This window comes from Aphelocoma coerulescens, chromosome 2, assembly GCF_041296385.1.
Source record: "Aphelocoma coerulescens isolate FSJ_1873_10779 chromosome 2, UR_Acoe_1.0, whole genome shotgun sequence".
NCBI lineage: Eukaryota > Metazoa > Chordata > Aves > Passeriformes > Corvidae > Aphelocoma > Aphelocoma coerulescens.
The window spans coordinates 115,153,155-115,171,732 of NC_091015.1; the positions used below are offsets into that span (position 1 = coordinate 115,153,155).

Sequence of the window (18,578 nt, forward strand, 5' to 3'; positions counted from 1 at the left end):
AAGATTAGTGACAATAAACTGAAAATGCAAATCATTCACTAGGGTCCTGGAAACTGAGGACCTACAAAACATATTAATCTTGCTGCTTGTGTTTGGAAAAATAAACGGATATTTAATTGCTTAATTTAGACCAAATCATTTTAGGACCCAAATGATTAAATTTACACTTCAGCTGAAAACAGTGAGGTTTTTTTCTTGATTCAGGTCTACAAAAAGGGAAATGCATCTTCAGTGTTTTGCTCATGATACACAAAATCTGAAACGGTTTTATTAAAAGGAAGTCTCCCGTAAAGACAGGGGCTGGAAGGTATAAATCAAGAGATCCTGGAGGTCATTCCTGAGCATATGGGCAAGATCCAAAGCAAGGAGAAATGGCAATTACATGCTTTCTGTATAGATAGCTCCAATTGCAAGCCCTTCAGATTTTTAGAGATCCTATAAAGACAAGATTTTGGAAACCTTTACAAGAGAACAGTACAGATACTGCCTGAATCTCTGAACCTCAGAGAGCTGACAGGAGAATTAAAGTGACAAGTATTACCCTAACTTTTCAAGAGTGACTAATAATTTTGAGTCCCCATGTGTTTATACCTCTAAACACACAACTTTTTATACAGGTGATCTTGTGGGTTTAAATACTTGTCAGCGTGCTCTGTGCACAATTAGGTTTAGGAGCACAGGGGAGGGAGATTCTCTAAGAGAAAACAAAGTGACAGAGTACTTAAAAAGGAAAAACAACAACTGTGAGCTCTGAACAAAGTAGGTCATCATGTTTTTTATATGCGAGCAGTATTCCCATCACCATTCAGAGTAAAGTATTTTATATATTTTATACAATGGTGTGACTTCTCCCTTATCATACATGTATTATTCAGGAGCTGTGTGAAAGCAGGCAGGCAGAAAGCATTAGTATGAAATTTGGCACACATGCTTCTGCTATCTCTTAGGCTTTGTTTCAAACATACACAGTGGTGTAGTCTCCTCATCCTCTGTGTATTGCCATACATGGAATACACACACTAAAACCCTGGGGAGTAGGACTTCAGAGATATTCTAATTGTTTCCATATAAAGCAGGGCATGACTGCAATCTGAGAGGATATTCAACTAAAAGCTTGCAAATGTTTGGAAGCTTCCTGTCACACAGGGAAATGTTCGATTATAAGCAAAGATGGAGTTATGAAGTTTTGTAGGCAGGTAGCCAAGATTTTAAATGCTATTTCTGGTCACCTAGTCCCCTGAAATTAGCTTGATATAATAATTTCTATTTCCCCTATTCATTGCCAATTCTGCGTACAGTTGGCACAGTAAATATATAGTTAAAGCCCAGAGGTTTCAGGAAACTAACAAAAGGAATCAGTTCCAGCACTAGCTAAGAGCTATTTTGTAGGCTCTGCCAAGATGACACTGAGAGGTTATATCAGGTTTTAAGAGAATTAAAGGCTAGGTAACATTAACAGGGATTTCTCTGTGGCTTCTTTCAATGTGCCCCATTCCCAGGAAATAGAAAAAGCAGACTGTAACCAGGTTAAGTCCCTCAAGCTATTGAGGATACCCCTAAGAGATGATATTAAAAACCCCACAATTTATAAGGACGGGAAAATAAATATCCAAAGAGGTACCAGTGTCTCCTCAAAGAAAATTTCTGTCTATGTCCTTGGTATATTGAAAAATTTTCTGAGGGTTATTTAATTCCCATTGTGAATGAAGAATCCACAGGAGGTAGTTTGGCCACTGAAACCCAACAGTTAGAAACCATCCCAGTTAAGCCTAAGCACCTTCTGCCACTGAACCCTGGAAACCAGGAATTTTGCATGGTGAGCTTTGCTACAAGCCTCATAGGCTCAGATGGTTTTATCTTAGGAGATGCACTATTGTCTTGCATTACAAGGGCTAGCTCAACAAGCTGCATAAAGTACACACAAAATCCCTCAGATATATAGGAGATTTTAAAAATCCAGAATATAATTTGTTGATATTTTGAAATTTAGAAGCTCAAAAATCACCTTTCTTGGTCTGTAAAACCTTCATGTTTGGCACACTCACTCAGACCTACACTTTTAGCATTGATTTCAGAAAGACCCACAGAGCATGGGATTTTCCTAAGTGCTGCTCTGTGGGTTTAACAGCCACAGCTCAAAACAAGGTTTAGTCTTGTACTCATAATATTTTCAGCCTGGTGTCTTTTCTTTAACATCTTGTTGCAGCCCTGACTCCATTTCCATCAGAAATGGAACCACACCAGACTTGTGCGTGCTCTTTAGGGAGCATTACACTTGAGCAGTTTAAATTGATGAAAGCCCAGCGTAACTTCATGACCAGTTTTTGGAAAGGGTTCATTGTCTGTGTCTCATGGTCCTATCTGTGATGTCCTAAGGAGGGAAAGCATTCAGTTGGTTGAGGACCCACAATTTCAGTTGTTTCCCTTGCTTTTCCTGGAATGCATGACTCAGAGCTGAACAATGTTCAATCAAAAACTTTTCATTTTTTTTGGCTTCCAACCTGATAATAAATTCATAGGTATTATTTGTTTCTAATACTAAGCAGATGAAAATACAGATAGGCATGAAAACAAGGGGATAGGCATGCATTTCTCAGATTTGCAAATTATAACAAAGGTTTGCACAAAATGAATGTGACCAATATTCTTCTGAATATTTAGTACTGATAACTGTATTATCAGTCAGGGCTCTTCTTGTTAACCCCTGTGCTCCTTTCCCAAAGAATTCAGTTGAGGCTGAATAGTTGCAGCAGCTGCATCTTTGGTGGCTAATTCATAGATGAACAGTCTCTTTCAGCAGGAAACTCTTCACTAAACCTTGAATAACTCTGTGAGTTGAGTGCTTTAGCACAGAGAAGCACTAAAGCTTTCAAACAGAATGTGACTGTGCTTGTCCAGGGTAATTTAAATGAGGCAGGAAATGACCTCTAACCTAGAGCTGAGTTCTCATAAGTGGACTTTTATAGGGATTATGAGCATTTTCCCTTTACTCCCTTGTGTATATAAATTGTTTTGTAGCATGAGAAACATCGATGTAGCCAAGGAAGCAAAATTGTTCCTGTGCTGCTTCTTAATGCTGTCCCTTGAGCTTGGCCTGAGTGTAGTAATGGTACAGTGGCCTCATTTTTTCAGACAGGCATTGCTCACCCAAGATGACTCCTTACCTGAGGACTCCTTACCTGCTCTATCCGCCTGAGCAGCTCCTTCTTTTGACGGTCCCATTCTCGCCGGTCTCTATCAAGCCTGTCCAAGAGCTCCACCTTTTCCCGGTTCCAGTTCTTCTCACTGTGCTGGATTTGCCAGCGGAGGTCCATCACGACACTGTGACTGTCAGCCAGAAGCTTCTTGTGCTCCTCTCTTTCCCTTTTAAAAGCTCCCTTTGCATCCAAAGCGAGACCTGTTTCTCCGGAGGTGTTCTCACTCTTCCCTTCCAGCTGGCAATAAAGTCAAATGTTACTAGGATGCTAAACTTTCTACAGTAAAAGCCTGTGTCTGACAATGGATTTCAGTTAAAGATCTAACTTCACCAAGGTAATGGCAGGATTATAGCAATTCTTAGATCTTAGGATCTCTATAAATGATCAAATATGTTCAGTGTGAAAAAAGTTTTAAAATCAAGACAGTGAAAACTCCAGGGGATAATTTCTCAAGCTCTACCAATTCATGCTATTAAGGCACCAGTTATGATCTTTCTGATGGGATTATAGGTGCAGCAATGAAGGAAACATGGAGATAAACTCCAACCTCATCATTATCTCTGAGACAATTGCCAGGACAATGTCCTCAGCTACTACTCTGCTTTTGTGCTCTCACTCAGTGCACCTGAAACCTAGGGAGAGTGAATTCATCTTCTGAAGAGACTTTTCCCACAACAACCCTCAGCAGTGTGACCCTCCCTCAAGAGAAGGTGTTAGCAGCAGCAGCAGCAGATGTACCAAGATCATCCCCCCACCTCTGAGGTTCTGGAGTCTGAGCTGATTTCAAGGGCAGTTATCTGATGCCACCTTCCCTCCCTTCTTCAATTTCATCATCAAGGGTCAGCTCAATCAGATCAGAAGAGCTGGCCCAAGGTAATAGATTCATAGGAAAACATAGGCTCGATGGGGTGTCAGGAGTCTCTAGTCCAACCTTCTGCTTCCACCATGGTACGCTCTGAGGTCAGAATGGGTTGTGCAGGACTTTGTTCAGATGGATCCTGAAAAACCTCCAAGTGCAGAGATTGCACAACCTCTCTGGTCAAGCTGGGCCAGTGCTGGACCGTTGTCAGAGGGAAAAAGTGTCAATTGTTTTGTGTAAATTCAAGCAAGTGAAGAATTTGTCCTTGGAACCAGACCTTCTGTTGACAGCTCAGTAGATGTGCGAGTGACTCAGAATGGGATACATCTCCATCCCCTAGCTCTGCAGGTGAAATGGAGTGAAAAGCAGTGAAAACTCATTTCCGCCTCTGGAGCTAATGTTGTCCTCAAAAATGAGAGGCAGCAGGTCGGCTGGGAAACATATTCCTCTAGCAAGAGAGAAGGACAACACATTCACATTGCCCTATGTGGAAAATAAGGCTGAAACTTTCTGAGCAAAGAGAAGTTCAGACTGGATTCAGGAGTGATGCTTACTAGTCTCTGGAACAGCCTCTCCAAACAATTGACTGAGAGATTATTGCTTGAGTTACTTAAATTGTACTGAGCTGCAGAGAACATCCTCTTACTGCCACTTGCAGTGACAAAGAAATCTTAAAACACCTGCATCTTCTACCTCTAATTTCCAGAGTCCAGTTGTTTTCTTTCAAATGACGAAACAACCAACCAAAAAAATAAATTCTCAGAGAGCAGCATTATATTTTAACAAAGTTAACATGCCATCATCTTTATCACACCTGTGCACCACATATTATATTATATTCTATTCCCCCCAGGCATCATGAAGCTGGACTATTGATCAGAGCCCTAGTAAGGGACTCCCATATCCTTAATGGGTCCCATGTTCTTAATGCAAGTTCTCAAAGTATACACAGGGTTTGGCCCCTAACATTAACTCCCGCCTTCTTCCAAATTTTTCTCAGTTTACAGGTTCCAGAACACCAGGATTTTCCACTTGATGAGTTGGAGGCTGAAAATTATAGTGACTCTTTATTGACTCAGCACTATCACAATTTCATATTTGGGAGAAATCTCATTATTTCCTATTTTGAAAACAATCCCTATGGATCCTTCTGCCAAATAAGATGTACATGCATTTCTGACAGACAAGATTTTATTTTTAATGATCTTTGCAGTGTTAAAGCTCCAAGGCAGAAGGCAACAGTATATTGTCACCTCTGATATGCAGTGGTTTTATATCAGAAGAGTTTTCTTTCCCTTTTTTCTTTCTTTCTTTCTTTCTTTCTTTCCTATAAAGAGATAGTTGAAGCATCAAAATGCAAAACCATTGCCAGTGACTATTGCCAGTTAGGAATTGACTCTCTTGAGGAAAATGCTTTTGTTAATTGACCTACTGCTTCATAAAAAAGGTGGAAAACAGCAGAAGTGAAGATAGCAGTGGAGAAAAGAAAGAGCTTGGTCCTCTGTGGGCCCGTCAGGATGCTGGCAGAAACTTAGGGTGGGAGGTAACTTCATCACCACCCATCAACACAACAAAATGGCATCATGAGGGCTCCTTCTACACAAATGAACCTGACAAGACTTGGCTATTATTTGGTTAAAGTTGTGCTATCTTTTTTTCTACTGCATTTGGGACCTGTTTTTACTGTGAAACAGAAATGTTGTGGGGAATTGGCAAAGGAAGAAAGTCTTCTGTCTTAAATATTGTCCAGATTCATTTCTCTCATTTGCTTGAAAAAATGTAAAAAGTAACACCTATGGCTCAGTAATTACCATGTGTTATACATTACTACCAGTGGAGCAGTGGAGGTAGCAAACAGCCTGGTAAAAGCCCCAGAAGGAAGGGTGGAAACTCCTGAGCAGAAGTGGCTGCTCTGTCCTGGTGCCAAAGACCAGCCAAAGTGGCAGCCTGGAAGTTTACTGCCCATGCAAAGGCAGAGCAGGCAAGCTCAGCAGTTTCATGGTCAGACTCTCTGCTGGTTCTTTGTTGCCATCCTGAGCTTCAGGTAAATCTGTCACCAAGATATATTAGAAACAGCCAAAACAGGAACTGATTTTGTTTCCTTTTCCAAGTGATACATTGTTTGGAAATGCTTGTGCGCTAAGAAGCAGCTGAGCTAAGAATTTGAATCTTTCGGGAGAATACTCTGCTAAAAATGGAAGCTGCCCCCTTCATTCTGAGAAAGCAGCCCACAGTACCTGGGCAGGAAAAGCACTGCTCACATCTCAGCTCTGTGCATCACAGTGAGCCTCTATAGCTCTGCAAATACTTCTAAATGTACCACCCTCACAACAGTGAATATTTTTATTAAATTTTCTTTCTGAAGAGAAGCTCAACGATTTTTCTCAAGATCTGAATGTACTAATTCTCCCACCTCTCCCCTCTTCAATGTGTAAAACAAGAGCTTTTATGCCATCAGCTTTGGAAATGAATTCTTGTGGGTTTTTTGCTGATCTATTTTCATGCTGCTTCAGAAACAGTACATCTTCTGTGAACTGCCATACACGACGCTGAAGCACCTGGCACCAGGTTTTATACAAATGCTTCTAACAGTATCCCATGGCAGGTAGCTAGAGCTCTCTCTTCATTGGGGTGCCATCCATCACTAACCAGTAGCTTTGAATGGCTGGTTTAATATTAATATATTGATCTATCACTTCAGTTTGTTGAATCACTCTTTTCTCTCCTATGCATCAAATACTGCAGTTGTTACACGCCAAGGCACAGTGATGAACTAATTGTGAGCATGCCAACATCAAGACATTTTTCTCTCCGATAAATACAGACACCCACGTCTCATTACCACAGCTGATACATTACCAGCCAACTCTGCTGAGAAAATACAGCAAGAGGTTCAGTTCCTTTGTCCTCAAAGTGCCTACTGCATGGGCCCTTGTACTGGGACAGCTGGAAATCCAAGAGGCAACTCAAGCAGCAAAGCTTTGATCAGGCTTCGGGTGAGGGCTTTCAGACACCAGGGTAAAATGCATAAATAAAGTCCCTTTTCTCTTTGTCATAAATTTCCTGTTTCATTAAGCACCTCAGCTGTTCTTTACAGGTGTTGGACCCAGGGGAGGTTACCTGTTCGAGGCGACACTTGAGTTCAGTCATTTCCACCTCCCAGGCTGCCTTGTGCAGGGCATACTGCTGCTGGAGTCCCTGGCGCTCCCGCTCCTCATCCCGCAGCTCCGAGCGGAAGTCATCCAGCAAACCCTTCAGAGCGTTCAGGAGCTTCCGGTTTTCACTTGCCTGCCACAACAAAGCAAACAAAATGCTGTCATTGGATGCTGGCTTTAATCTCCAGTTTCATTTTTTAGGAGCAAAAATGACTGTGTGTCCTCTGCATGGGAGAGGAAGTGCCTGGGCTAACTTTTGCATGAGAAAACCAAGAATAGCAATGCCTTCTCTGTCTACAGGCTGAGTTGAGTGGAAGTGGTTGAGTCACCATCCCTGGAGGTATTTAAAAGATGTGTGGATGTGACACTTTGGGATGTGGTTTAGTGGTGGAATTGGCAGTGTTAGGTTTATGGTTGGACTTGATGATCTTAAAGGTCTTTCCCAACCTAAATGGTTCTATGATTCTGCGATTCTGCAATTCTGCTTCTCATTAGCTCTAGTGCTGATGCTTCCTGAAAGCCAGAGATACTTAAGTCATTCTGAAGAAGGCACTAGGCATCTTTCTGGACTGAGGACATCATTACTAACTTTTTTTTAATACTGTAAACCAAAGGTAGAGTATCGTTCCTGAGGTTTCTGTCTCACATATACAGTCATTGCTCAGTATCGAATCCCAAATATTTGTAAACTACATATAAAGAAAGGGGATTAATCTCCAATGCTTTTGTATTATCAGATAAAATTCTTTTGGGAAATAAAGTGAGGTTTTGAGATGAGTATCTCTGCTAAGGTATTTCAGTAGTCTGTACTTTGTATTCCTGCTCCACGCCAGGCAGTTGCACCCAGGTTATCTTTGCAGCAGCACCCTTCTTGGTACCAAAGGCATGAAGGCCAGGGAGGCCACTTTCCCTCTTCCAGAGGGGATCAAAGATCAAACCCCACCCATGTCTTGTTGAGAGTGTCATGGCCATACTGAAAATGTTGTCAGAGCTCTTTTGCTAGCCAGAAGCCAAGAATGGAGCTAAATTAAAAGCCTAGCCCAGAGCTGATATCACGTATTCTTACTCAAATCTCATTTTTTTTCCCCTTGGTTTTGGCATTTACTTTATATAGATTCTCTGGACACTTGCAAAACCTGTCATTTTTATGTTAAATATCAAAAAACGTTTTCTAAATATTCGTTCTGGATGAGTAAAAGAAAAAGTTTCCCACCATTTTTTTTAGAGTCATTGAAACAGAAAACAGAAATATATAATATTATTTATTTGTCCAAAATTTAAATCAAATATTCCCAATAAGCCTCTCAAACACCAGGGAGTAGCCAGAGATTGTATATGACAAGTTATGGAGACTAGAAACTATTTTAATGAAAATTATTCTTGACTAGCAGACACAGAATGGACAGAGAAATGGGAGAGCTTACTCAACAAAATCAGCATTTAATCACCTGCTTCTCATGAGTGTGTTAACTTCATTGGGAAGGCCTGACTCAGATTAGCTGTCTCCATCCTTGCATGATAGTGTAATTGACTTTATTTTTCATTTGTTTTCCCAAGTGAAGGCTTCCCGCATTTCCTCTTATCTGGTATTTCATGAAGTAACTACATGGGGGCTTATTTGAAGACAAGTAAACAGATGTACACAAAAATCTAAATAATTGTCATGTGCTTTTTTCAGTGGCAATACTTACAAATTTTTATGCAGACAACTAAGCTGACTTCATATGTTCATCAGATTTTTGGCAGCAGTGAACCCACCTCACCCATTTTTGTAATCACTGATCAAACATGCCAAGGTGCCTTTTTCTTTAAAAAAACAAATGTGGTCTACTTTTCCCAAGCTATTTAATGCATCAGCAAAAGTATGCTAGATGTAGGGAAATGACTGCAGGTGCTCATTGACTGACCTATCTGTTTGGGCTAATGAAATGTGATGGGGTACAAGATGGGGTTTTACAAGAAACGCACCCACAGAAGCAGAATTAATTCCATTAACATTTAATGCCAATTAGCAGTTTCCTGCTATCCAGCAGCAGTCTCCATCATGCATATAAGATCACCTACTATTCAATATGCAATGAGATTTTATGTTTCCACCATGCATTTTCATTCTACTACCTAATTAAGGCTAAATTCTCCAAACATCTCAAGCCCCTTGTGTAATAATCAGAATGAGAACTCCTTTGAAGTTTTGCCATTAATGTCATAACAGAAGCTGCTGGGTACTGAAGGAATCAAAATCTGGTCTCATCCTCTTTGAAAACCTCAACTCCAAAAGTCTGTGAAGTGCTTTCGTTCAAGAACCATGTTCTGTGTTTTCTGGTGTGCTGTATAAACCTTTCTCTGGCAAAGCAGTCAAAAAGTTCCACAAGAGAAATGAGGGAGAAGAAAAATAAAACCAAATGACACTAAAGCAAGTTACATCTCTCATTCCTCTGCATACATTTGATAATTTTAGGGTCCTATAAAATTTGGTTTGCAAAGAAAGAAGATATGGACTAGCACATAAAGGAGACAAAAGAGCCTCATTGCAGGTTTGTAGCCTGCTGGGATGAGGGCATTTCTTATTTCTAGAGGCATTACATCAATGTCACTGTTATGAGACAAGTACCCCAGCTGCCCTCGGCTTGCTGGGATTTTAATTACCTTGCCAATATAGATCCAATTTTGGTTACATACTTTGAACTCACGCGGAGAAGTCTCTTCTGCATGACTTCGTATTTACAGTCTGAAGTTGGAAAAGTCTGTGAAATTATTTTTTTCTGTTTTGCCAAACTGGAGTGGTTTTGGGGAACAGAGAAAGTACTTTTGAGAGAATGTGCTCTGAAATACAATATTTACATCTAGACATGCTTTAGATTTTGTTGGCAAAACTGCTGAACAGCATCTTCATAAGACTAAGTCCTGTAAATACAAAATGAGTACTGTTATAGTCTTCCCCTTCCTTTCAGGCATGTTGCACAGCAGAAATTTGGCACGGCTGTGATTCTCTGGACAGTCTCCCATGCAAGGAGATGGCTCTTTAGCACCTTAGCTGTTTCTAAAATTTAAAGCTTAGAGGAATCTCACTGATTCACAACTGATCCAAGACAAAATAATTACAAAGGCTTTACAAAAGTTTAAAGCCTTGTATCCACAGATCTGGATTCATAGAAAAAACAGCTGATAATGAGCAGAACCTTTATGTAGCAAACTCCAGTTGAATTCCAGGACATTGGAGCATTTACTAAGTTGAGTCAACCACAGAAATGGGAGCATCCAGCTCAAGAAAAATTTTGGACGGGAGCAGTTGTTTGCAGTTTGGTTCTGCTTTAATCACAATTAATTTTTCACTTGAGAATTTCACTGAAGACTTTAGCCACAGCCTGGTATTAGAAGCAGTTTAGTAGAGCAGTCAGTTAAGAACACAAGGTCAGGAGCCTAAACAGCAAATGAGAACCTGCGTATTTTTTCTGTCTAATCACAGATCTAGGCAAAAGATAAGCTGGATCTTGGTGCAACTCATTTTAGTATATTTAGGGCTTAATGACTATTCCTTTGGGCTTTTCTCTTAGCTAAGCTTTGAAAACAAACCTTGTATGAGCGAAAAGACATCAAATTGGGGATTTTCTTTACACCTCTCCCAGCAACAACACTACTGTATTGTTTTTGATGCGTTTTCCACCGGACCACAGATGTGTACATTCTTTTCTCCTTACTTATCTTACAACATCTAGCAGGCATCTCACCCTTTATACTCAACTGAAACAAAGCTCTTCCTTTATCCACAGGCTTGTTCTCCCTGATCTCTTGCCATACACATAGAAACACTGCCTTTCAGCAAGCTGTCCTCTGCTGTGCTCCCAGTCCAACTTACCTGTTTGTCTCCTGCCCATGATCAAACTTCCATCCTGGCTCTTAACCTTGCCTGACTCTTTCTGCTGTGTCCCCCAGCTACCAGCCAAGGGACAATGCCATGCAGGGAAAGATGAGTTGACCCCTCTCAGAGCTCCCATGTACTCTGCCTCTCATCAACTAACCTTTTTTCTCCCCTTTCTGCTCTGCCATGCCTATATCCCTCCACACACTGGCCACATAAAAATCCCAGACAAGCCGGATTAGTATACTTTCCACCAAGCTGAGTATCTCAAATCACAGTAATATAAAATTAAAAGTTGTGTGTTGAAATTAAGGCCTCTGGGTTTATAATTTTTTCTCAAAACAATTCCACTTTCCAGGCAGGGTAAAACAGTCTGCAGCAAGCATGCAGGCTGAAAATACAAGCCATCAAATATTAACATTAAATGTTAAAAATAAATATGGGTAACCTCAGGTTGCCATAAGCCCTTTATTTTTTCTGACCTAGTTATCTCAGCCACTCCTAGACTAACTAAATATTTCATTCCTCATGTGAAATAAGTGCTGATGCATTTCATCTTGGAGCTTGTCAGGCAGATGCAGAAACTTAGGGTTCTCCTGGGCAGGTGCAAACCTTGGAGACTTCCACCTCCACTAGTCACTCCAAATTGCCTGTATAAACAGTGTTTTTTTCCAGCTGTGGGCTTAAGGAACCTGCAGAAAATCCCTCAAAACTCAGTGTGTTTTTCAGCACATCAGTGCTTGTGAGAAGATGCCCTAGCAAGCGTAGGCAAAACAAATAATAGTGCTTAAAATGAGGAATATTTAGCAAACCCATTCATTCTTGCTGTGTTGAAATAACAGTTTTTCCTGGTTGGAAAGCAAGGAATCTTTTTTATCTTGACAAGTTCATTTGGATATCATCTACTATTCATTACCATGAGGGGTATCAAGATGTTGTCAGTTCCTACAGATCATTTTTTTAAGCAAGATTAGCTGGAACTTCTGTGATGTATATAAAAATGAATTATAAGCAATTTGTTGCCAATTTCTGCCACCTTAATTGAGAACAATGCCTAAGCAATGATTATTTCAAACAGTACATCATTCATTTGAACGTTCTTGGTTATTTTAAGAGATCTGTATGGAAAGTTAGTACATGACAGAGTTTGTACAGTAACAGCATTTTGGTATATATTTATTTTACTAATTCTAGAATAAATCAGTCTACAGATGGAATGCAGTTAGACGTGTTCAAGAACATCTCTGCCATGGCCTTCTACAGCCTTTACCAGAAAAGAGCTTGCTGAGAGGAAGACAGGGCTGGGTCTGGTTGACCAGCAAGATAGAACCTTTCCAAATGCCAAATTGATCAAATGAATACTAACTTGGTAGCACACTTCACAGAAAATAATAGTAAGAGAATATCCTTTTTATGGGATACAGACTTCTGTTACCTGCTGCAACACATAGGCAGTAAGCAAACAGGTTGTCCACAATCATGAGAGTCAGGGGAATTCAAGGTGAAGAACTCAGATGCAAAGAGACACACAATCCCCAGGCCCTGCAGTGACTCCAGCCAACTGCTGTGATCATAGGGAGTACATATTTGCCTGAGAGCTGTCACTGTGGAGCAGGCTCCCAAGTCAAGGGCCTGGATACAGAAGGAACATCAGGCATACAGACTGAAGACTTTTTTTTCCTTGAATTTGTTTTTCACATAGAATTCTAGCTCCATTCTATATATGATTGCAAATAAATCCATGTAACAGGATGCTCTCATATGAAGAGTTTCCATTTTAAAAATATAAGAAATCTGTCTCCATTGAATGTTTTTTATTTGTATTGTTAGGATGGTTAGCTTATTAAATGTAAAAAGGAAAAAGCTAGGATATATGGCAGTGCTCTGACACACAGTCAGGGCACAGGATATGCCAGTGAAAAATTGGCATGATTTGATTTTGGGCTTTTAAAAACAAGCCAGTGACAGGAAGGAACTTTTACATTGTTTTCCCATCATCTCTAAGGGAAACATTAAATACATGTGCTACTTTCTTAAATTATTTAAGGAAAATAAAATCACATGTTCTTGCTAAAACTTGACAGCAGAGTACAATAGGTGTGCTCAGACAAGAGGAGCATGTAAATTCTGCAAACCATCACATTCTGATAGATGTTTCTGGGCAAACAGCCACAAGAGGAAATAGGATTTTTCACTGATAGCATCTGTCAACAGAAGAACAGTAATCACGTGGCTCATGATTAAATTTAAGTATAATGGATGAAATCCACTGTAATTGCTGTGTAGCTAGAAGTATTTACACAAATATGATTCTAGGTGATTTAACACAGCAGCACAGAACTCTCTCAAAAAAATCCAGAGTTTCCATTCCCAGGGCAAGATATATAAATGGTGTAGTACCTGCTTCTGCTGCTGCAGTAATTCTGCAGTCTGCAGCTGTGGTCCATGATCAGTGCTCTCCATGGTGGGACGCTGGGAGAAATCTGTCAGTGCAAACACAACATCCTCTTCCTCCTCCTCTCTCTCTGTATCATTTGCCTTTTGCTCAGACTGAATGCCCAAGTCTGGGAGGGCCTCAGGGTGCTCGATCTAAAATGCAAGAGGGAACACAGAACACGCTTTTGCCATTTACCTCTGGGGCCAGAAATCTACGGAAGGACCAAGGGGAAGGGACTGCGTCTCCATGGTGGCATATATTGACTTCAACTCAACCTACAGAACTGATCTTTGGGTGGTATATGACATATTGCACATGTGAACACAACACTCTACAGGCCTGTAACACAGGGGATCTATGCAGCTGAGATGGGTGTAATGTCATATGATGGATATAATCCATCACACATTAATCAAAAACTAAGACACTGGTGTATTGTGTGATGAAGTAATGGAGATTAGGAAGTATCCAAATCTATCACTTTATTTTCTGCAAAGCATGAGCAAAACGTGACTCCAATAATGACTAGAGCTGGGTGGATTATAAATTAACCAGTCAAAAATCCTGAACAGTCAAGAAATGAAAGCTTTCTGGTATTAGAAGATGAGCTAGTTTACACAGAAGCAAATTAATGCTGCTGAAGTAAAGTAGAAGAAAATGATTTCTAAATTGTTACTCATCTCTTGTTTCTGACTAATATTACCACAGCAGATGAAAGTAAAGACGTTCATCCACCCTTTATCTAAGAATACAAAACATTATTCAACTTAAGCATACTCTGACCAGACCTGAAAGGTTACTTGTACTGCCAGATGCAGCAAACCTTGAAAAACACTAGGCACAAAAGCATCAGCAATACTGAGAAAAATTACTTTGTTGCTTACCACATGACTTCAGAATTGCATGAACCTGCAAAACAAATTTATTGTTCTCAAGAATTTAGTATAAAATATCAGAATGGGAAAACACTTTATTTTTTTTCTTTAGCTAAGAAGCAAATGGTAGTTCTGGGTGTGCAACTCAACACTTCCTTCACAGTGAGTGTTGGCTGGCAACCACACCCCTGCTGAGATGTGTCAGCTTGGGGATTCCAGGTTGTCATGTTCTTCTGAAATTCCTGATCTTGATTTAGCCTCTACTTGGAAAAGCACCGTGATGACGACTGGTGTACTGCTGCTGACGGCGATAGACGCGTGTATGGAGAGGGGGAACAAAAAAGGATGATTCACTGTGAGTTCCCACAAGAAGCTGTGTAATTCTCCTGTGAGCATAGAAACAGAGCTTCCCTCCGTCAGTATTGCTGAAGGCTTTGTAAGGAACACACTGTGCACAGGATGAGAAAAACAACAGCTCTCAATCCATCTAAACAGATTTGACTTCCTCACCTTGCTAATGTGCTTTTTTGCTTTCAAAAAATTACTCAGGAGTCATATCTCTGAGACCTAATTAATTTTGCATTTGCTACGAGAGAGTTTTTCAGGACCAGCTGTTTGTACTAGTTAGAGGTTTCCATCTAAAGATGGGTGATCTGTAACATATCATGCAGAATATACTTCAGCATAAGCCAACTTAAGCTTTCAAGTTTAATTTGAATCCCCTTTCAACATATGTACAATTTTAAAGCTGCTGATGCCACCTCATATTTCAAGTCTACACTTAAAGAAGGGACATCCCAGCCCTCATCTGGGTTATTAAGGTGGGACACTTACCTCTAATGTGTCCTCCCCTTCATCCTCCATTCGCTTGCCTTGCCGCCAGTGTTTCAGCAGCCACTTCAGTTTGACATACAGGAGAAAGGTGTCCTGCTTGAAATGCCTGAGTTCTTGCTGCAGCAGATTTTTCTCCTGACTCCAGGTCTTCTCTTCCAGCTTATTCTGCAAAGTCAAGCTCTGCACTTCCAAGTCTTTCCTCCGCAGGGTCTGCATATGCTCCTCCTCCAGCTTTAATGGAATAACAGGCAACATGTCAGTGGGGTGGTGTCCTGGGGCAGTCTCCAGGACTTGTACTTCATTGGGTGAGACAAACTGAAATCTCTAATTTTCACCAGTAGTGAGTAGCTATTGAGTTTGGCTCAATAAGCTCAATAAGGAAATTAGAGGATAGCAGATGATAAGTTTTGCTTAGATAACCATATGAATGTAACCTGCCGTGGTAGTGGATATTTACTTCAAAGATGTACAACAGCTCTGATGCTGGTTGAACATTTTATAGTATTCATATTTTCCTCCCCCTCTTGATTGTATCTTTGCAGTAGGTTCCCAGCACAGCCACCAGCCCACACTGTTGCACATATCACACACACTAAATGCATTTGCAGCCATTCATCCAAAGTGGGATCACAGCTGCCCTTTAGACAACCTGAAATATTTTCCTTGAAACTTCTCTCCACAGCCACAGACTCAACCCTTCCACAGTGGCTACGTCTCCCTCTGCCTCTAGAAGGGCAACACTTCTGAAGAAACCACCTCTAGTACTTCAGATACAACAACTGGTCCCTCACTTCTCACAGTTCATACCTGAAGGCATCTGAATGATACCACACTAAACAGTCTCTCATTCTGGCATGACTACCTGGGACACAAGCAGGAACTGAAGAGACTGGAGCAGATTGCAAGTCAGCATTCGACATGTCTCAGCCTTAGTACTAAAAACACCAAGAAGAGCTCATTCTTTAGAGGACATGTATAATTACACCTGTTTCAATGCAAGGCCACCTGAAACATCATTCTTTAAACATGACCTCTCCCTCAATATATAAAAATCAAACCGTGGCATGATCTGAACCCAAAAACACTTGTACAAGTTAGTTGTACAACATCTCATATTGTGCATGGATGGGAAAGTGTTTCCACTTCAAACAAGCGGTGACTTCTTCATTAATGAAGAAAATGCAGATGGAAAATGAGTAGAGTCACTGTTTACAGGTGCCAGTTTCTGTTTTCCATTCTGCAGAACAACAGCCTCCCTTTTTCCTGACCAGCTCCATAGATGAAATCTGTGAAAGCCACAGTACACTAATGACCACAACAATCCAAACCATTGGAATGCACCCTGCAACAAACAATGTTCACATAAGAATAAAGAATATTTCAGGGACTAGGACTACCTAGCAATAAATACTGCTAAGAAATATGTGTTTGATTTTCAGGGCAGCATTCAGATGCTTCTGAAACAGGCTACCAGTCCATACTAGACAATTTACCAAGGACTTGCCTGCCATCTAAATGATGTGCTCTGGCATAATGTAAATTTTTACCATCTATGCTACTATGTCTTAAGAAGTTCACAATTAAATTGAAGTTATTTACAATAGTTGCTAGTTTAAAGGTGTTTAAAATGAAGCTTAAAAGTAGTCTGGAACAAAATTAGTCATAATGGCCCAAAACACATACACACAGCTCCGAATAACACTCATGGAGATTGTACACTGCAAGTGTGCATTAATTTGATGTCATTAAACATTCCTAAAAGTGAAATAATAAAAGAAAGGCTGATTTTAAATTTAATTTTTACAGGAAGAAATAAGTAGATTTGATGATGGTTCTTCCACCAGATGAAGTTATGGTTAAATACAGCAAAAATCTGAGGAATTTTCACCAGCAATCCTGGAAGCTCATAAAAAAAGGTACATTATCAACAGGATGGGCATAATCTGGAAAAAAAATGAAGAATCCAGAAAATGCCTTTATTCTTCTATTTCTGCTGGCTGTCAACATGAACAGCTAGCTTTGATTTTGGTGCATTTTTCATTGTTTTTACAAGCTGTTATATTTCAAGTCCCTGCGGTCATGAATTCTTGCAGAAGACCCTAGTGGAGGTAGAGTATTATGCTTTTTCAATGGATAGCAATTGCAAAAGAAAAGAACTTTAAGAGGCAGGCATAGCTTCCAAAAAGCTTTCACAGCCAAGGCAACTAGGAAGGAAATCAATTGACTTGTTGCCTTCAAAAGCTCCAGTGGAAAGCTCCTGTGGAGATCAACTGAAAATTAAAGTTAGTTATGAAAAAATGGAGAGATACCACTTGGGCATAAAGAGATTAGTTGGCACAAGGAAAAATTCTTTTCAGTATGCAACAATTATGCTGAATTTAGTCTATAAAGTAAATTTAAAAAGAAAACTTCAGTTAAGAGCCAAACAGCCTGCAGAAATTAGCAACAGATTTTTTTTGCTCTAGGAGCTAGAGATCACAGAACGATTGACTAATCTGTTCCAGCCTTCAAAAGAGCAGGGGGAGCTCATGTAAAAAAACATGGTTTATTCACCAGTTATTAATAAGAAGATTGGAAGCATTGAATACTGAGAAATACAAGAATGTCCTGATTTGTTTCTCAGCTATGTGTGCATAACAACTCCTCTAACTTCAGAGAAGTGCTGGATTTTCTTTGGGCTAGGAGAAGTCAGAATAAGGTATGGAGACGAACTGAGCTCCCAGGGATCAAATGCACCCTTCTCCAGCTCACGGAGAGCTGAAGGGTGACAGAATTCTCCATGAAGTATTTCATGTCTCTACCACAATTTCCCCTGCAGAGGGGAGGACAAAACACTCCACCAAGCAGAGAAGCCAGATTTGCAGTGGCAAAAGAGGTTGAGTTGAGATTTCCCCAGATTCCAGATTCTTCATTTACTCAGACAAGATCAGACAGGCACAGGCATCAGGACACAAGTTCCCACAGTCCGGACAAACAAGGCTCACGTCACACATGAAGGTCATGCGTCTCTCCCAGCACGTGGGTTTTGTATTTACCTGGATGATCCTTTCTGTAAACTTTTCTTGTTCCTCTCGGTGAAGTCTTGTCTCCTGCTCAAGCTGAGCCTGAAGCTCCTGTATCGATACATTCTGTACAGGTAAAACATGGGAATCCCTGAGCTGATCAGCAGGACAAAGGGATAGGTTTAGCAGAAAATGTGTCTCCAGGGTGTAAAAGAAAGGAAAAAAGGAAAAGAAAAGAACCGCAGGACAGACATCTGCACAACTCACGGTTATCAATAGTTAAAACCAAAGCACAGTGTGCAAATAAATAGCAATGCCCTAAATCTGTGTGGGAATTTCCTGTGTGGCTTCTGGAAACTA

At 40.4% G+C, this 18,578-nt stretch overlaps 1 protein-coding gene across 4 annotated transcripts in view; it reads right to left on the reverse strand.

Moving 5' to 3' along the window:
- MTCL1 (microtubule crosslinking factor 1) overlaps positions 1–18,578 on the reverse strand; it is a 102,737-nt gene that overhangs the window by 14,447 nt on the left and 69,712 nt on the right. For 2 of the 4 annotated variants that reach the window (XM_069004452.1, XM_069004451.1), the window contains 5 exons: positions 18,252–18,344; positions 15,217–15,447; positions 13,471–13,659; positions 7,177–7,344; positions 3,180–3,434 (listed from right to left, as the gene is read on the reverse strand). In XM_069004452.1, coding sequence (XP_068860553.1) covers positions 3,180–3,434; positions 7,177–7,344; positions 13,471–13,659; positions 15,217–15,447; positions 18,252–18,344 — 936 coding nt within the window. The remainder of the gene's footprint in view (positions 1–3,179; positions 3,435–7,176; positions 7,345–13,470; positions 13,660–15,216; positions 15,448–18,251; positions 18,345–18,578) is intronic. The other 2 variants (XM_069004455.1, XM_069004453.1) reach the window with 1 other exon arrangement.